The following is a 21,434-nucleotide window of genomic DNA, read 5'->3' as shown; positions in this document are numbered from 1 at the left end:
CCGTCTCCGCTCGGGATGGTCTCCTGCTGGCCCCACTAAGGACTGGACTCTCACTATTATGTTAGATCCACTAAGGACTGTACTTAGAGGGGGGGTTACCCACATATGCGGTCCTCTCCAAGGTTTCTCATAGTCATTGACATCGACGTCCCTTATGTGGGCTCTGTACCGAGGATGTTGTTGTGGCTTTTGCAGCCCTTTATATAGCCCTTGTGATTTAGGGCTATATAAATAAACATTGATTGATTGACGACGAGGGAGTCAGAGACAGAGGGACGCTTAAAGCTGACGACTCAAAAAAAATAAACATACTGGAAAATGACAATGGAATTTTAGACAGGAAATAAAACTAAATACAGGAATGTGACAAAACTAAATAAAAATTAAATCCAAACCAAAATGTGTTTCTGAGCTACAACAAACAGCTGGAGCCAAATCTATTTGTGGCAGTCTGCAGAAATTCAATGGATGTATTGAAAACACTGTGTTAAATAACACGGCTTTTAAGGGTAATTTCTTTAGCTGTTTTTAAAAGACAAATGTTGACAAAACAGATACCAGCTATTTCTTGCACGATTACTTTTGCTTTCCTGCATTCACACAATCAAGCTTTCTTACATGTGCAAACCTTTGACAATCCAGAAATAAACTAACACAGGCAGCATTTTCTTAGTTGCTGGGGTAGAATCTGTGGTGCATGGGTCACATGACGGCGATAATTAGGGTGTTCCCAGAATTCAGAAAGGCGAGGAAGGTATTTTGGAGTTAAATAGGTATTTAATAAGTAAAAAAACAAAAGCGAGACCAGCTTGGATGTGCTCTGGAAGCATAGGGAAAGCTATGTACTACAAAACTAAACTGATCAGGCTACAAAACAACAAAAATGGAATGCTGGAGAACAGCAAAGACTTGCTCATAAGCCGTATGGCAGGAAAAGCGTCCACAAACGACGTACAAAGACCACAATGTGCACAAACGGTAGCAGCTGCACAACTTAAATAGGTGTGGGGAAGCACTCAAGTTCTGCAGGAGAACACAAACAAAACAGGAAGTGCAACCAAAATAAGAGCGCTAAACCGGAACTAAGACACTAAACACAGAAAAAACGTCAACAAACTCAAACCAAGGTATGATCTGGTGTAACAGATCATGACAGAATCTACAGGTTAAAACTGCCGTGATTTTATTTTGAAGTGTACCTTTGACTGAACAGGAAGTAACTTTGTACACAGTATATGATGCTGTGTTGGTAGCAGCAATATTGCTGTTGTTGTCTCACGCAGCTTAGTGATAATAAGGATTCTGACAAGAGTGATGGATTGAGGTTTATTGAAAGAGTGATGGATTGAGGATTACTGAATTGTTCAAACAATGGCAGGTTGTCGACATAAGCGAGTGTGACTTAAATGTAATACTGTAATTTTTTCCTAAAGAAATGAATTAAATACACTTTTATGCGTCTCTTTGACATAAAGCAATATCTGTCAAGTAAGAGACTGGACCGAGTTGTAGCCTTGATCACAATGACGGCAGCACGCGTGCATTGTCAGGGTTGTTCACGTAATTAGCTGGGAAATACAGCGCTGTCACTGTGATATTTTTAGCTGAGGGGAGGCTGCCCTGCAACAGCAACAGGCCGGTCAGAGCGTTGTACGAGAGCAATGAGTCACGGCCATCGAGTTTTACTTCCTGTGACTTCTTCTTGTGTGGAGCGCTGGCCAAATGGGGCGAAGGGACTTTTAGGACCACGTCTCAGTGCTTGGAGGAGTGATCTCTAAAACTAGTGCTTTCAAACTATTTTTAAAAATCACATTATTCACGCTAATCACGATTAATGGCAGTAAATTATTTGTTTATAGAGAGAGCGCAATCCATTCCGCATGTCTACTTTGTCTTCATGAGTATGCAGAGTAAATGCTGATTTTGAGAACGCCCACAGTACTAAGAAGGGATGCAAATATAGTAATTTAGCGCTCCCTATGGTATTAATCAAGATTAAAACTGTTCTGCAATGGTTTTGTGTCTGTATTTAGTACGTCTAGAACAGGCCTGGGCAATTATTTTGACTCGGGATACCAAATTTTGAGAAAAAAATGTGTCTTTGGTCGGTATATCTATTTTTAGGAACACTAATACAAAAACTCACAATAATATCTGATTGAATGCTAAAAACGCCTTAAACGGAATGGAATTTATTTTATTTTTTACTAAATGAGACACCCAGAATGTACATGAAAATAAAGAATGTGGGATTTACGATATTAACTATGAAGGCCTTGCGCCCAATTGTAGCTGAGATAGGCTCCAGCACCCCTCGCGACCCTGAAAGGGATAAGCGGTAACAAATGGATGGATGGATGGATGGATAAAACACTGAAAATTGACAACATATGAAAGTCACACCCCCTCTCGATCGAAATATTTTGTATATTTCAAGACTTAAGGTCATTTGAAAACATCCCTGCACATCATAATGGCAGCTACAGTTTCCATCTTAAAGATAAAAAAAATTATTTGGCAATGTCCGGCGGGCCAGATTGAAAAGCTTAACTGGTCTCATGTGGCCCCCAGGCCTTAATTTTCCCAGGTCTGGTCTAGAAAGTATGTGTAAACTGGTACAGTTACGCACAAAAAGTCTGTGAGAAAGGAGGCAATTGCACTGCAAAGACAGTTGATGGACAAAGAATCCTCTGTCCTATGTGTGTGTCAGCATATTTGGACTAAAAAATATTAAACATACCGCCATTCGACAACATCATTTTAGGATTTTATTGCTGCTGGATGACTTAAAGGCCTACTGAAAGCCACTACTACCAACCACGCAGTCTGACAGTTTATATATCAATGATGAAATCTTAACATTGCAACACATGCCAATACGGCCGAGTTAACTTGTAAAGTGCAATTTTAAATTTCCCTGGAAACTTCCAGCTGAAAACGTCTATGTATGATGACGTATGCGCGTGACGTCAATGGTTGAAGCGGAAGTATTGGTACACCATTGTATCCCAATACAAACAGCTCTGTTTTCATCGCAAAATTCCACAGTATTCTGGACATCTGTGTTGGTGAATCTTTTGCAATTTGTTTAATGAACAATGGAGACTTCAAAGAAGAAAGCTGTAGGTGGGATCGGTGTATTAGCGGCTGGCTGCAGCAACACAACCAGGAGGACTTTGAGTCGGATAGCAGACGCGCAATCCGACGCTAGCCGCCGACCGCATCGATGATCGGGTGAAGTTCTTCGTCGCGCCGTCGATCGCTGGAACGTAGGTGAGCACGGGTGTTGATGAGCAGATGAGGGCTGGCGTAGGTGGAGAGCTAATGTTTTTAGCATAGCTCTGCCAAGGTCCCGTAGCTAAGTTAGCTTCAATGGCGTCGTTAGGAACAGCATTGCTATAGGCTTCGCCAGGCTGGACAACATTAACCGTGTGGTTACAGGTCCAGAGTTTGGTAGTATTGTTGATCTTCTGTCTATCCTTCCAGTCAGGGGCTTATTTCTTTTGTTTCTATCTGCATTTAAGCACGATGCTATCACGTTAGCTCCGTAGCTAAAGTGCTTCGCCGATGTATTGTCGTGGAGATAAAAGTCACTGTGAATGTCCATTTCGCGTTCTCGACTCTCATTTTCAAGAGGATATAGTATCCGAGGTGGTTTAAAATACAAATCTGTGATCCACAATAGAAAAAGGAGAGAGTGTGGAATCCAATGAGCCCTTGTACCTAAGTTACGGTCAGAGCAAAAAAAGATACGTCCTGCACTGCACGCTAGTCCTTCACTCTCACGTTCCTCATCCACGAATCTTTCGTCCTCGCTCAAATTAATGGGGTAATCGTCGCTTTCTCGGTCCGAATCTCTCTCGCTGCATTGAAAACAATGGGAAAATGTGAGCAGCCCTTCCTCCTGTGACGTCACGCTACTTCCGGTCGGGGCAAGGCTTTTTTTTATCAGAGACCAAAAGTTGCGAACTTTATCGTCGTTGTTCTATACTAAATCCTTTCAGCAAAAATATGGCAATATCGCGAAATGATCAAGTATGACACATAGAATGGATCTGCTATCCCCGTTTAAATAAAATAAACTCATTTCAGTTGGCCTTTAAGTCTTGCGCTCTTATTTTGTAGTTCCACTTCCGTTTCCGTTACCAGGCAATAGTTTTACTTTGGATCCCAGCGCACCTGTTTTGAGTTTGTTGTTATTTTGCCTATTTAGTTTAGCTTGTGATACTCTCCGTTGTTGGGACATTGTATACCTTGTTTACGCGTATAGTACCTCTTTGCTGTCTTACAGCATTTCCGTTTTTATTATTTTAGCTTTGTCATTACATAGCTTCCCCTTGGCTTGGGGAATACTTCCTAACTGTTTTCGTCTTGCGTTTGTTGTCATATTAAAAGCATTTTACCCGCAAGCTGCCTTTTGACCTTTTGCATTCTGCATGCGACTAGAGCGTTACAGAAATGGTAAAACAATAATACAATAATCATTGTTGGTGAGTTATTTTTGTTTGTGTGTCTGGTATTTATTGGCTATATACTCCTTTCAAATGTTCTTGTAATCAGACAATATTTTCGGTATATTGGATGGAATCTTTACCTGACATGTTTTGACTGTCATCTGCAGTCTTCTTCAGAAGGGTCACCTGACCACTGTGACGTGTTACCTAACAAACTGCCAATATCCCACCTGGGCCATCAAAAAAGGGGAACAAGGAAAAGAAAATGAAGAACAAACTCAAAGAAAAACCTGAAATGAAGAACAAAGAGGTCATAACCTTACCATACATTAGGGGAATGACTGAACCAATACAGCGGGTCATGAAAAAACACAAAATTAACACAACAGTTAAACCTCACAGAAAAACAAGACAGTTACTTGTACATCCAAAAGACAAAATAGAACAAGACAAGAAATGAAATTTCATCTACGAAATCTGTGTAAATCATGCGAAAAATCATACATCGGAGAAACAGGGAGGACATTCAACACAAGGAAGAAATAACATCAGAAAGAATGCGAAAAAGAGACAACTGGAAGGTTTACAAGAAGCCTAAAACAAAAATCCGAACAGGAAATCTTAAAATCAGACATATCAGATCATTGCAAAATAAATAACCACATCATGGACCGGGACAACGGCTAAATCATCGGCACAGAAAGTAACCAATTCAAACGATGGATTAAGGAGGCGATCGAACTAAGGAAGCAACCCAAGGAAACCATCAATCGGGATGAGGGAGCATTCATGCTCTCGCATACCTTGGACTCCCTCCTCCATTAACCATCAAGCGGCGGGGGGTGGGTAGCCAACCAGGTAGACTTGACAGGTCTGCCTGGTTGGCCACGCTTATAAGAACAGCTGTCACAGTGGTCAGGTGACCCTTCTGAAGAAGACTGCAAATGACAGTCGAAACATGTCAGGTAAAGACTCCATCTAATATACCAAAAATATGGTCTGATTACAAGAACATTTGAAAGAGTATATGAATAAGAAGACATAATGAACCTTTTTGAGCAGGTTATTGGCTATAATTTGATAATCGTAATAATAATAGCACATTGGTTAGCAAAGCCAGGTGGCTCAGGCATAAAATCTTTTGATACTGGTGACTTTTTTAAAATGAGAAGGATGTGACTTTATTTTATTTGATATTTTATTTTATTTGCATAGGATAAAAAATGTAAAGACATGCTGTAATACACATACACTATACTTTTGTAGCTATTACAGCTTCAACTCTTCTGGGAAGGCTGTCCACAAGGTTGCGGAGTGTGTTTATAGGAATTTTCGACCATTCTTCCAAAAGCGCATTGGTGAGGTCCCGCACTGATGTTGGTCGAGAAGGCCTGGCTCTTAGTCTCCATTATAATTCATCCCAAAGGTGTTCTATCTTGTTCAGGTCAGGACTCTGTGCAGGCCAGTCAAGTTCATCCACAGCAGACTGTGTCATCCATGTCTATATGGACCTTGTTTTGTGCACTGGTGCACAGTCATGTTGGAAGAGGAAGGGGCCCGCTCCAAACTGTTCCCACAAGGTTGGGAGCATGGAATTGTCCAAAATATTTTGGTATCCTGGAGCATTCAAATTTCTTTCACTGGAACTAAGGGGTAGGGATGATACTCGAAACCGGTTTTCCCGGTTGTTCGATAAGAAAAGAACCGAGTCCTCGGACTCGAATCCCTTTTTGAGAACCGGTACCCGTTATCGAGACCACTATAGTAAAGAAAATAGTTGGTTCTTTATTCGAATCCCTCGGAACGAATCCCGTCCCGACCAGAAATGCTCCGCGTGACATCACAAGAAATGGCGTCACGTAGCTCAGTCATTAGGCGCAGATAGCGAAAGCAGGAAAAAAATGGATGGGAAAAAGCGCTCCAAGGTGTAATAAAGTTCAAAACAAAAGGTATAATCCAATGAATAACTTTACTGAGAGATTTGAGCAGGGTACAAACTCATGAACACTTTTACGACCAACCGGAAACATAGCAACCAGGCTAGCAACTCACCTCGTTTACGGCAGCTGTCGCAACGTTCTTAAAGCAACCGCAGCACATACATATATATACAACATACATCTCCCTTTTTTAACTTTTGTTTTTCTTTCCTTGTAAACAAAACAAAATCACACTGTATATGTGTTGTCTGTCTAATTATAAATAATGCAGACGAGGCGTGTTGGCTGAGTTCTTGACGTTTACTTTCACGGGTGACGACATGCAACACTTTTCGGGGCTACCGCGCATGCTCGTCACTCCCGTTGCATGTTGGGTAGTGTAGTTGTTATATTCCCTAGCTCATCACATCTTCCCCCCTATAAAGAAATAATGTTAACTCAATAAAGTGTATTTCTTTTGTTAGCTTTAACTTTTCATTTTTTAGCATTGTAACCACATTTGCAAACAACTTTTCTCTTCATAGAATTTTCTTTCAATAAAGAAATAAAGTGCAAACATGTCAAGTATCATAACAAACAGTTATGTCAAATAGCAGCAGAAGTGCACTTTTTGGAGAGCTGTATTATTTTCAGTTTTCTGCCCAAGGGACTGATTTTATTTAACACTATAGTATTATTTATACACCTATAGTGATCACAGAGACAGGTTGTTTTCGTGTTACTGTATATATTTGTTTTTATGAAAAATCCCACTTAATATACTTTGGGTAACAACAGTCAATATTTATTTATTTTATTTAATTTTTTTAGGGGGGGTAACAGTCAATATTTATTTATTTTTTAGATTAAATTGTTTTCTAATATAATAAAAGTGAGCTTTTGTTAAACCAAATATTGTGTGTTTTTTTCCATATACAACAACCTATCTGGACTCGATAAGAGAATCGATAAGGAATCGGTTCGATAAGAGGATTCGATAATAGGCTCGAACTCGATAATTTCTTATCAAACATCATCCCTACTAAGGGGCCAAGCCCAACTCCTGAAAAACAACCCCACACCATAATTCCTCCTCCACCAAATTTCACACTCGGCACAATGTAGTCCGAAATGTCCCGTTCTCCTGGCAACCTCCAAACCCAGACTCGTCCATCAGATTGCCAGATGGAAAAGCGTGATTCATCACTCCAGAGAAGGAGTCTTCACTGCTCTAGAGTCCAGTGGTGAAATTAGTGAGCTCCTGAGAGAGCGGCCAATTCTTTCACAAATGTTTGTAGAAACAGTCTCCATGCCTAAGTGATTGATTTTATACACCTGTGGCCGGGCCAAGTGATTAGGACACCTGATTCTCATCATTTGGATGGGTGGCCAAATACTTTTGGCAATATAGTGTGTATGCATCTTTGAATTAGTGGTGCTGAAGGTGCCTTTGACCTTGAATTCATGTTTACTTCTGGTCATGATTTATTCTCTTTGGCAGGATAAAATGATATGTTTGACTGTACTGTTCGGCTCAGCCAACACTCAGAACAATGGGAAGTTCTAATGTACCCGTTGAAGATCTAAGGCAGTGAAGTGAAGATCATATCAATAAAGGTGCTCTCAGAGAGCTCCTGTCCAACTTTACCTTTGTTGTTTTGTGTACTGAGGCACAGTCATGCTGAAACAGACTTTCCCTGTTCTGGGAACTGTTCCCACCAAGTTGGAGACATACAATTATCCAAAATATCTCAACAAGATGAATATCTACGATTCAGGGGTGTAGTCTAATTGCTGATTAAGTCATTACTGAAGTAGGAGGTCCAAATAGTGTAGAAAATAGGGTTGTGTAATGTTTTACATAAGTAACTTCCATGCAGCTGGCACAGGCTCAATTCCCACTCAATGCTCTATTCACCATTATTCTGTGAGTGACAGATGATCAGGTTATATCCACCGATCTCCTGGCAGAGGTTCTAAAAAATCAAGTCTAAGCACAATAATGGTATGGGAAAAAGATTTTGTAAAGAAAAACAATATGTATTTTGTTTTAGCAACTGCATATTTAGCGTGTTTACAGTTGGATGTCTGTGCCGTAGATGTTGATTTCCCTTCACAAATCCTCCCTTTTGTGTTGAAAATCCACTAAGTGGGGCCCCGCAGGGTCAGCTTGTCCCCCTTCCTCCTGTGGGGTTCAGCTGTGGGTGACAGTGGCGCTCGGACATTGGCAGCCACGCTCCTGGAGCCAGAGTTTGAGCCCATTCAGTCCAACAGCGCTTTGCATTAATGAAGGGTTTTGTTCTTGTAATCATTCACCAAAATCCCACTGAGTTTCCCCAGAGAGAGAGAGATGAGGCTTTCAGGCTAAGTCGGGGGTCAGCAACCCGCGGCTCTCGAGCTGCATGCGGCTCTTTAATGCTGCCCTAGTGGCTCCCTGAAGCATTTTTAAAAAAGGATTGAAAATGGAAGTGTGTGTGTACACACAAATAGATAAATATATACACTACCGTTCAAAAGTTGGGGGTCACATTGAAATGTCCTTATTTCTGAAGGAAAAGCACTGTACTTTTCAATGAAGATAACTTTAAACTAGTCTTAACTTTAAAGAAATACACTCTATACATTGCTAATGTGGTAAATGACTATTCTAGCTGCAAATGTCTGGTTTTTGGTGCAATATCTACATAGGTGTATAGAGGCCCATTTCCAGAAACTATCACTCCAGTGTTCTAATGGTACAATGTGTTTGCTCATTGGCTCAGAAGGCTAATTGATGATTAGAAAACCCTTGTGCAATCATGTTCACACATCTGAAAACAGTTTAGCTCGTTACAGAAGCTACAAAACTGACCTTCCTTTGAGCAGATTGAGTTTCTGGAGCATCACATTTGTGGGGTCAATTAAACGCTCAAAATGGCCAGAAAAAGAGAACTTTCATCTGAAACTCGACAGTCTATTCTTGTTCTTAGAAATGAAGGCTATTCCACAAAATTGTTTGGGTGACCCCAAACTTTTGAACGGTAGTGTATATACACACAGGCCACAAGTTTGGACAGATCTTCTCATCTGTAATGGATTTATTTTATTTTCATGACTATTTACATTGTAGATTGTCACTGAAGGTATCAAAACTATGAATGAACACATGTGGACTTATGTAATTAACAAAAAAAGGTGAAATAACTGACATGTTTTATATTCTAGTTTCTTCAAAATAGCCACCCTTTGCTCTGATTACTTTTTCGCACACTCTTGGCATTCTCTTGAAGAGTTTCAAGAGGTAGTCACCTGAACTGGTTTTCACTTCACTGGTGTGCTTGAAGCTCATGGAGAGAATGCCAATAGAGTGTGCAAAACGGTAATCAAAGCAAAGGGTGGCTATTTTGAAGAAAGTGCCAACTTCACTGTTTGTTTTTTTTTTTTTAAATAATCTAATCTGATAAATCCATTACAGATGAGAAATGTTGAAGAAATCAGTGTTTTTGCAGGGTACACATTTTCTAAATCTGATGAGAATTATTATCTGTTACAAACTTCACACATAAAGATAAATAAGCAGGTATTGAGCAGTTTTGATCAATATGTGTGTGATGTGATAATAACACATCCCATCACACACATAATCATTTTATTTCACCACCAATCTAGAATCCGGTCTTCAAAGTCCGGAATATTGTGTGAACAAAGGTGATGTGAAAAATAAAAGCATAGCAACAACCGGGACACAAAAACATGGAAGAGGTTTCCTTGCTCTGTTGTGTTGTTGTCTCATTGTGTTAAGTTTTCCCAATCAAGCTTCAGCACCTTTATCATGACACGTCAGCTCTGTGCTGTGAAAACCTGTGTCAGGAAAATGGGAACAGTGTACCTATTGATCCCAGAGAAACATCATCCCTCAGAAAAAGCAGTTCATGCGAAAAGTCAAAACCTAATTAGAGCGTTGATTGTATACAATATTTGACTTGACTCCATTTTTTCATTTCCACAGGCGTTTGGCCAAGCATACAGCAACCAGCGTAAGGTGGCCGAGGATGGCGAGAGCAACGAGGAGACGCTGCTGCAGGAGTCCGCCTCCAAGGAAGCGTACTACACGGCTCGTATGTTGGAGCTGCAGACAGAGCTGACCTTGAGTCGTTCTGTGGCTTCCAATGCGCAGTCAGAGAGCGAGAGGCTCAACATACTCGGACAGGAGCTGCAAGAGGTCAGTTTGCAGAAAAGGTTTCTCCTGAAGTTCAAAGTAATATAATGAGGTGTTGGTAGAAGGATACCTTGACAAGCAATGTGTGTGCCAAACAATGTGGTGTCGGCATACAATGTTTTATTTATTATTAAAAACAATACAATAGTGGCCTTTAACGAAACATCAGATGTCAAAACTACAGATTGCAAATAATACTTTTAAAAAAAAATGTTTTTTTGAATTAAAAAATTACCAAATTAAGATGTTTTTAAATCCCACAGGAAGTCCTGTGGGGAGTGCTCAGAGAGTATGGGGTAACGGACTGTCTTATTGTGGCGGTCCGCTCCCTGTACGATCAGTGTCAGAGCTTGGTCCGCATTGCCGGCAGTAAATCGGACCCGTTTCCGGTGAGGGTTGGACTCCGCCAAGGCTGCCCTTTGTCACTGATTCTGTTCATAACTTTTATGGACAGGATTTCTAGGCACAGTCAAGGCGTTGAGGGGATCTGGTTTGGTGGCTGCAGGATTAGGTCTCTGCTATTTGCAGATGATGTGGTCCTGATGGCTTCATCTGGCCAAGATCTTCAGCTCTCACTGGATCGGTTCGCAGCCGAGTGTGAAGCGACTGGGATGGGAATCAGCACCTCCAAGTCCGAGTCCATGGTTCTTGCCCGGAAAAGGGTGGAGTGCCATCTCCGGGTTGGGGAGGAGATCCTGCCCCAAATGGAGGAGTTCAAGTACCTCGGAGTCTTGATCACGAGTGAGGGAAGAGTGGATCGTGAGATCAACAGGCGGATCGGTGCGGCGTCTTCAGTAATGCGGACGCTGTATCGATCCGTTGTGGTGAAGAAGGAGCTGAGCCGGAAGGCAAAGCTCTCAATTTACCGGTCGATCTACGTTCCCATCCTCACTTATGGTCATGAGCTTTGGGTCATGACCGAAAGGACAAGATCACGGGTACAAGCGGCCAAAATGAGTTTCCTCCGCCGGGTGGCGGGGCTCTCCCTTAGAGATAGGGTGAGAAGCTCTGTCATCCGGGAGGAGCTCAAAGTAAAGCCGCTGCTCCTCCACATCGAGAGGAGCCAGATGAGGTGGTTTGGGCATCTGGTCAGGATGCCACCCGAACGCCTCCCTAGGGGAGGTGTTTCGGGCACGTCCGACCGGTAGGAGGCCACGGGGAAGACCCAGGACACGTTGGGAAGACTATCTCTCCCGGCTGGCCTGGGAACGCCTCGGGATCCCCCGGGAGGAGCTGGACCAAGTGGCTGGGGAGAGGGAAGTCTGGGCTTCCCTGCTTAGGCTGCTGCCCCCGCGACCCGACCTCGGATAAGCGGAAGAGGATGGATGGATGGAAGATTTTTTTTTCCCTCTCGACCACAGATGTCAAACTCAAGGCCCGGGGGCCAGATCTGGCCCATGACATCATTTCATCTGGCCCGCAAACACCTGGAAATGATATGTCAATAAAATACTTAATATTTTCTTACTAAATGTAATCGATTTTTTTCATTTTGACAGAAAAAATATACGTACTGCTTCAAATTACATCCCTTTTAAACTTTGATAGTATCCATTATTGCTACATATATTACAGTGCATTATCATACTTTCCAAACATTTTTTGTCTAAATAAAAATAAATACTTAAATATCTGTTTGACTTATGATTTTACAGCAAACTACCCATCAAATGAATTAAAATTACAATGAATTTTACGGTGTTCTTTACAGCATATTACTGATAATTGCGTTAAAATTCTGTTGACTGAGCTGCCATATTTTTACTGTAAAATCTTGTTTTTAATGGTGTATTACTGTAAATGAAAAAACGATACATTTGTTTTTAGGGTAGAAAAACTGGCAGCGAAGTTGCCAGAATAAAAAAGAAACTAGTATTGGTTTTCCATTAACAATATAATGTAATGTAAATTTAATAGTAACATTATATTAGTTTATTTCAAAGGGGACAATGCAATTTCATAAAAACACATGACTACACATGGTTAAAAAAGCCAGAATTAGTCAGAAGGCTAGTTTTCATCTGTAGTCCCCTGGCCATGATGTGTAAAAAAAAAAGGAGTAAAATTAAAATTTTTAAAAGAGAAAGGAAAAAAGCACAATACATATACAATATGATAAAAAATAAAATACAACATCACAACATAACATTTATCTCAGCATCAAAACAGGCACATTTTTTAGTGCTGGCAGCTATAGGCGTTAATAAGCCACATTTTCGATTTTTTTGTGAAGGCCTTTTAAGTTGTGACCAGTTTAACCTCCTCAGGTACTGAGTTCCACACATTTGCACTCCTTACTGACCAGGCCGACTTACTGAAAGTGCTCCTGCGCTGAGTACTAAAACAGTCACCTCTGACAGGGCCTCGAGTGACACGCTCACAGTTGTTTCTTTGGCTGATGAACTCTGCCAGAGGATCTGGAGCCAATTCATGCAGGACTTTATAGGTCAGTTTTAAGTCTGCAAATGTGTGAAGACTGTCCCAGTTTAAAATACTGTATTTTTTTTAGTATGGCTCAGTGATGATAGTGCCTAGGTTTTTTTTATCCATAACCAAATTGCTTGTTTGTACAAGATTTCCAATGGTTGACATTCTGGCAACTAAGCTGCCAACTTTTTCTGTAAACCCTCCACCCCAACCCACCCTCCAAAAAAACAAACGGTGGTTCTGTTTTTCCATTCAATGTTGAAAAAAACCAAAACACTTTTACAGTAAAATTTCGCAAATGTAAAGTTTTTACTGTAAAATCGACAGTCTACTTAAAACAATTTATATAATTAATAATGAAATCCAGAGGCAAATTCATAAATTTTTTGCTGTTACAAGCAGCCCTCTGATGGCAGCCATAACTGCGAAGTGGCCCTCAATGAAAACGAGTTTGACACCCCTGCTCTAGACCAATCGCATTTGTTGATGAAATAATTGTACTTAGATTTCTGTTAGAGAGAGTGAATATGTTTGCATGAAAGTCATTTTATTTTACCTTACATGTGAGACTGCCTTAATGATCTCGTGTACAGCAACCATTTTCCAACAGTATATGCACGCCTGCAGACGAAACAAGAGTTTGAGTTGGGGTCAGACACTGGGGCCACGACCCCTTTGTGGGGGGGGCAAATCCAGTACTAAGCTGCAGCATCAGCTAAATGCCCTGAGCTCTGTAGGGGCAAAGTCAACCAGGCTGATTACACACAGCACACACTTTCTCATTCATCAATTCCCTACTTTAGAACACTATGCTCATTTTAAAATGATGATGGAAAAACCTTGATATCTAGTATACTGCAAAAACAATATATCGGCATTTATGGAACATCACATTTGTTTTTTATCTGCTATAAAAAACTACAACGCCCATAGCTGCATATAGTATACCAGGGCTATTTAACTGGCGGCCTGGGTTGACACCGTACGGAACGCAGAGTTCAGATAAAAACATGTTTGCAGCAAATTTCTAAAAACACACGAGTGCTCCTGTTGTAGAGAGGAACTTGGACAACTGTAAACACATTAGCATTTTAACCTTGCTAGCAAACATAGAACACATACTTCTGATTCACAGTGCATCCGGAAAGTACTCACAGCGCTTCACTTTTTCCACATTTTGTTATGTTGCAGCCTTATTCCACAATGGAATAAATTCATTTTTGGCCTCAAAATTCTACAAACAATACCCCATAATGACAATGTGATTTTTAAATTTTTTAATTTTGCTAATTTATTCAAAATAAAAAATATATGAAAATCACATGTATATAAGTATTAACAGCCTTGGTGCAATACTTTGTTGATGCACCTTTTGGCAGTAATTACAGCCTCAAGTTTGTTTGAATACAATGCCACAAGCTTGGCACACCTTTCTTTGGGCAGTTTCTCCCATTCCTCTTTGCAGCACCTCCCAAGGTCCATTGGGTTAGATGGGAAGCGTTGGTTTTTATCCAGGATGTCTCCGCACATTGCTGCATTCATATTTCCCTCTACCCTGACTAGTTTCGCAGTTCCTGGCAGGGATGGTATTGGCCTGGTGATGATCGGTGGCTAGTTTCCTCCAAACATGACGCCTGACATTAACGCCAGAGTTCAATCTTTGTCTCGTCAGACCAGAGAATTTAGTTTCTCATGGTCAGAGTCTTTCAGGGGCATTTTGGCAAATTGTACGAAGGAATTGCTTCTATCTGGCCACTATGCCATACAGGACTGATTGATAGTTTGCTGCAAAGATGGTTGTCCTTCTGGAATGTTCTCCTCTCTCCACAGAGGAATGCTGTAGCTCTGACAGAGTGACCTTCTGGTCCTTGGTCAACTCACTGACTAGACTAAGACGAATGCATCATGTTTGGAGGAAACCAGGCCAATATCATCCCTACAGTGAAGCGTGGTGGTGGCAGCATCATGCTGTGGGGATGTTTTTCAGCGCCAGGAACTGGAAGGCTAGTCAGGATAGAGGGAAAATGTGAATGCAACAATGTGCAGAGACATCCTGGATGAAAACTAACGCTTCCCATCCAATCTGATGGAGTTTGAGAGGTGCTGCAAAGAGGAATGTGCGAAACTGCCCAAAGATATGTGTGCCAAGCTGATGGCATCATATTCAAAAAGACTTGAGGCTATAATTGGTGCCAAAGGGGCAACAACAAAGTATTGAGCAAAGGCTGTGAAGACTTATGTGCATTTTATTTCTTTATTTATTTATTTTTTTTAAATTAGCAAAAAAAAAAAAAACTCACATTGTCATTATGGGGTATCGTTTGTATATTTTTTAGGACACAAGTGAATGTATTCCATTTTGGAATAAGGCTGTAACATAACTAAATGTGGAAAAAGTAAAGCGGTGTGAATATTCTCCGGATGCACTGTACATAACTGAGGCATCCCTTAAGGCACCTTATAAATCTTCTCCTTTTTGGCAGTAACACATTTTTTGTAATGAGATTTATGCAACTAAGGTTTGTTTACTTCAGATGCAGTCACTAGTCATTTGTTCAACTTCTTTTAGTTATACTAGTATTGTTCCTCGAGGTTCCACTTCGGGTCCTTTATTTTCATCATTTGGTATATTCAACTGATGACAGTCACATAATATCTACGGCTTTTCACACACACAAGTGAATGCAAGGCATACTTGGTCAACAGCCATACAGGTCACCCCTTGCAGCCCTAACTCTTCCGGGACGCCACAATATACACTCCCCCCCCCCCCCCCCCCCCACCTCAACCTATTTTTTCCATAACTTGAGTTGATTTATTTTGGAAAACATTGTTACATTGTTTAATGCATCCAGCGGGGCTTCACAACAAAATTAGGCATAATAATGTGTTCATTCCACGACTGTATATATTGGTATCGGTTGATATCGGAATCGGTAATAAAGAGTTGAACAATATCGGAATATCGTATATATAGGCAAAAAAGCCATTATCGAACATCTCTATATTTATGTTTTTATTTTATTTTTTTTCTATTGTAATTTTTTTTTTTTTTTTTTTTTTTTTTGTCCTGTCCAGCTTCTCAGGCAAATCATATTGTTGATGTAGATGCCCTGTACAAGTTTACTTTACAAAAGAGAAGTGTGGGATACTTCTCTTGTTGCCTTATTTGTATTTGACTTTATTAAATGTATTTATATACTGTAAGTTGCACACTTCCCCTTTCAATACAAACATGAATATAATATAATTATTAAGTTTAGTATTTTAAACCTGCAAGTTACAGTAAGTAGGGTGGCTATGCCCCTGCCATTTCCAAACCGCACTACAGTTTTTAGATCAATGGCATGTTGGCATGTCAATGTTTTTAGAGAGATTTAAATTTGTGGGGGAATATGGAAAACAAACATATAAAAAATGATTGTCAACCAAAAAAAATTAATGACCTCTCTACAGTACCTCCAAGGACCCACTGGGGGTCGCCGGTCCCTGTTGAAGACCTCTGGTTTAGGAGATACTGTCAGCTAATGTAAGGCTCAAATAGTTTTATAATGACCTTCATTTTCAGTTGAGACTTTATATCACACACACACACACACACACACACACACTCTATCAGAGGCATTATGAAGCTCTGAGCCCAATACTTCACAGCCAATGATATAACTGTAGAGTTAGGTCTGTACAGCTCCACACACAACATGCATTAAATACTGTACATCTGCAACTATACCAAGCCAAAGCCATGTTGGTTTACAGTCACTCCTAATTGTTATTGTTTGTGACTCCGCACTTTTACTATGTGCATGAATACAAACTAATATTTACCTAAATGTTCCCAGCAGGCATAAACAATTGATACGTTGATTCTTCATACATGTCCTTTTAAAACTGACTTTGAAAAAACTTTGCAAAATAGTTGTATGTTTAAATTGAGACAACGTTGATGTCTAACATTAGACCAACGTTGTTGGTTGGGAAATGACCAAAATTAAATAGTCCAATCAACGTCACAACCTGACATTGAATAAATGTCGTCAAAAAGCATGTTGTTTCAAAGTTAAGTTTGAGGTGCTCAACGTCAGGACCTAATTCAGCGAGTTCTCAACGTTGTTTCAATGTTGTGTGCCTGCTGGGTTATTTTAGACATCCTGTTTTTTTCGTAGATGCATTGTTAAATGTGTATCGTATATGCTTGTCTATGCATAGTGCAATCGTGTGTGCGCAATATATATCATTGGTTAATTTTTTTTATTTTGTTTTACTTTTGTAGCTGTATGTAGAAATGGCACCGCTGGAGTGGCAGCTGGTTGCATCAGCTCTGCTCTTTTAATGTCTTTAATGTCCTTTTGTATTCTTTGATGTTTCCCTCTTACACACATTTTTATGTGTGCTATGGCTATGAGGTTTTTTCTTCTTCCTTGGCCTCAGTCTGGAACCCCCTCTTCAGGGGCCCAGGCTTAGACTGAATTTTTTATTTTTTTTTACTCAACCCCCCAGCGTTTACCTGTTTCTCACCTTTTTTGTAAGGGGCGCCGGAAGTTGGTAGACCCGTCAGCGATCCTGTTCTGTCTCCCTTTTTAATGAATGGGATTGTGCTGAAAATCTTAATTTCCTCTTGGGGATTAATAAAGTACTTCTGATTCTCATTATTGTGAATGCTTGTTGAGATGACTTTAATATTTTTTTCTGTCAAAAGGTATATGCAAACAGAACTCGGTTACTGTACTTTTCATGGACAAAGTGTACTCCACTACAGACCGATCTAAAGTGTCCCTTTTGTCTCTTCCTGTGCCTCAGAGCAATGACATGCTGGAGCTCCAGAGGAGCAGGATGCGGGAGGAGATCAAGGAGTATAAATTCCGAGAGACCCGTCTGCTCCAGGATTACACGGAGCTGGAGGAAGAGAACATCACCTTGCAGAAACTGGTCTCTACGCTTAAGCAGAGCCAGGTCAGTGCTGAGGCCATGTAATACCTGAATGAAGGATTTGACTCAAAATATACTACACATACAGTATATCTAGTACGTCTGTTGTGTTCAATTTTAATATAAAAGGCAATGCACACATTTTTATTTGAAAATTGCTCACTTTTTTTCTATACGAATTATCACAATCACATTTGTATGGCCCTGTATAATTCCAGGATTTGTATGTGATCACAGTGTTATTATTCTACTGTTGTTGTGTGCACATTTTGCTCCCGGTCAGTGTTAGAGGTGCTAAATAGCACCACCTGATTTTTATAGACACAATGTTTTGTCTTCTTCATCACTTTTCATTCAAGAATGACGCATAAAGATGGACGGACAAAATGAGTAGGCCATACTGCACATTACTGTATGGATCTGATACTATGTAAAAATAGGCAGGGCAAGCGCTATAATTTTTGTGGCCCAAATTAAGATTAAGTTTGTGGTCCCATTTCGGTCTTTAATATTACTCTGACTGCAGTGAGTACATGCGAATACATTGGCTTTAAAGTTTGCAGCTTTTAAAGGTGACTGTGGGTGTTATTTCTAAAGGGCTATCTTCTTTCTTCTTTATTAATCTATTTATAATAAATAAATCCTACTCTGCGTAAATTCATTTACAACATCCAATTAACAGCAAAAAACCAGGGTTTAATGTACAGTATTATTTTTCGTGACCAGAAGTATATTTTGCTATGCGAGCCTGAGTGTGTGCATGAAATATACAAACAACAAAAATGTAGTTCAATTTCATTTATAAAGAGATATTGAGAAATATTATAATGTTAATTTTTTCACAAGCTATGTAAAGATTTGTAAATATGTATGAACAATAAACAAAAATAATACTATGGCAACTACAATTCCGTTCGATCCAATGTGTTCATATTGTGTATATATAGTCATGTGTTTATGTTCCAGATAATGTCCTAAGTTTATGTATGAAAATATATTAAAAAAAATAGGTTAAAAGGTCCAAGTGGAAAGAAAAGTGTTTAATATATCCTACTGCAGTGAAGCTGCTTCAGCATTAATTGAATAGGTTCACAAAACCCAATCGATAAACTGTTTTTTAGACTTTATATCTTTGAGTAAAAAGTTTGGCTACAATACAAAGTGGAATAGTATGGTTGTTTTTAGAAATCTGTCGTGTTCGAAGCAATGCTAAATTAGTTAGCTTTATAGGCTTGGAATGGACGTGGCAGCGGTGCTGCTAAGCTAAATTAAAATTATTACAAAGAACATGTTGACTCTGAATAAAAGTTCAGTTCATTTATTTCATTCATAAAAAAATTAAACAAAGGAATGAAATAAAAAATCAATCAACATTACATTAAAGTAAAATATGCATGAAAAGAAGCAGAAATAAGTAGAAAACTGATATCTGCCCCAATTGACTTTCAATGTTGGCGACGACCAAGCCAAATTTTCTTTTTACAACAATTAAACCAATAAAGAAGAAATAATTCTACTGTCGTATCTTTTCATCATCAATTTTTTTACATTACTTTTACATTAGTTTAACAAAGGCAAAGTATAATTGTATCCATGAGGCGATGCAGTCCATCAAAGTAGAGCAAGCACACACCTGCCAAACACTACGACTACAGTGATGATCATGTGGGTCCCCGTAGTTGTTGTTGTGTCCCTAAACAACCGCATGTGTTTGTCGGGAGGGTCAGTATTTATGATACCGATACCACTACTTTTGTACAATACTTGATGATCAAGATAATTGTATGTTAATGTGTTGATCATGACTATAAACAACAAGACAAATATGTTAGCCAACTTATTTGTGAACAATTTTAGGATCTTTAATGTCATACCAATAAAATAGAAATATATAACAATAATAAGTATAAAATATATAACAAGAAAAGGCAATGAAACAATGTCAATTACATATTACAATTATTAATTTCCATTAAATGCAGTCGTTTAGGAGATAATAAAGTCAACAGTGCAAAATGGGAAAATAAAAGCAAAAAACTACTGTTGAACTACTCTTTCAAATCCTGTGTTTAATTACCTATTCCCAACAGCAGTCCTAGGCAAATTAAGGCCCGGGTGCCGCATGCGTTCCGTTCATCTTTTCAATCTGGCCCACCGGACATTCCTAAATAATGTTTTAAATCTTTAAGATCGAAACTGTAGCTGCCAATATAATGTGCAGTGATGTTTTCAAATTACCGTAAGTATTTCAATGGTTGGAGTCTGCGCTTTTGCATGATATACTAGTTACTATGGTAATCTAATTAGTTACTATGGTAATCTAACTAGTTACTATGGTAATCTAAGTCACAGCAGCTCAGACGAGGCACCAAGCAGTGTGGGTGGGGAGCGTTTCCACAGAGTGTTTCCAGAGCGGCCAGCCTGAAATGCGGGTGTCAGGGACAGACGAGGAAGGAGATTTTTACAACAAAGTTCTAAAGCTTAGTGATGTATCAGATATATCAGATTGTAGGTGGGCGTTTTTTTTACCCTTCACGTTCACATTTCGCTGTTTGTTGCATTTTTGTTGCGTTTCGCTGGATTGTAAAATTGTCGATCGAGAGTGGGTGTGACGTTCATATGTTGTCAATATTCAGTGTTTTATCGTTCATAGTTAATATTTTAAATCCCACATTCTTTATTTTGATGTACAATCTGGGTGTCTCCTTCAGTAAGAAAAAAAAAAAATCTATTTGTTTTTTAAGGTGGTCTGTCATAATGTTTTTAGCTTTCAATCAGACATTATTGTGAGGTTTTGTATTAGTGTTCCTAAAAATCAGATATACCGGCCCCCAGACACAGTCAAAATAATTTTCAGGCCTTACCTACAGCATAAAATTGTATAACTATAAAAATATCAAACATTGCAGCAATATAAACACAAACATTTTCATGGAAATAAACATACAGAACTGAAAAATATAGATCTCATTCCATACTGATGTTACCCTTGGTATCGATACTATCGACCCGCCCACCCTGAGTATAGAACTGCACTACATCATACTGATAGTTTGAAATATTTTGACACTGGTGTGGCCAAATTAGGTAACCAAAAAAACTCTAATCAGTATGATAGCGTGCGATTCTACACTGCAGTCAAAAAGTGCACCTCTCTGTACAATACAGAGCATCATTATCTTTGTAACGTTATTGATACGGCGTTTCAATAATGTCGTTTAAAAAAATGTTTGTGTCACTAATGTTGTTATGTTGCCGTGGTTAAGCATTTACACTATTATCATCACTGGAATTCTACAAAGGCAAAATGCTCTCTGCTAAATCTTTGTTTCCACATGCAATATCATTGTTTTCCCTTAATCAGAATCAGAATCAGAATAGTTTTATTGCCATTGTTTGAGAACAAGTTCACAACTAGGAATTTTTCTTGGTGCAATCGTGCAACATAAAACACATATAACACATATTTAGTAATAAAAAGAGCTGTAACTGAGCTATCAGATCATT

At 39.4% G+C, this 21,434-nt stretch overlaps 1 protein-coding gene across 3 annotated transcripts in view; it reads left to right on the top strand.

Annotated features, from left to right (window-relative positions):
- bicd1a (bicaudal D homolog 1a) overlaps positions 1-21,434 on the top strand; it is a 103,190-nt gene that overhangs the window by 43,552 nt on the left and 38,204 nt on the right. For all 3 annotated transcript variants that reach the window (XM_062035812.1, XM_062035811.1, XM_062035810.1), the window contains exons 2-3: positions 10,362-10,574; positions 17,799-17,951. In XM_062035812.1, coding sequence (XP_061891796.1) covers positions 10,362-10,574; positions 17,799-17,951 — 366 coding nt within the window. The remainder of the gene's footprint in view (positions 1-10,361; positions 10,575-17,798; positions 17,952-21,434) is intronic.

This window comes from Entelurus aequoreus, linkage group LG24, assembly GCF_033978785.1.
Source record: "Entelurus aequoreus isolate RoL-2023_Sb linkage group LG24, RoL_Eaeq_v1.1, whole genome shotgun sequence".
Taxonomy (NCBI): domain Eukaryota; kingdom Metazoa; phylum Chordata; class Actinopteri; order Syngnathiformes; family Syngnathidae; genus Entelurus; species Entelurus aequoreus.
This window is presented reverse-complemented; position numbering and strand designations above follow the sequence as displayed.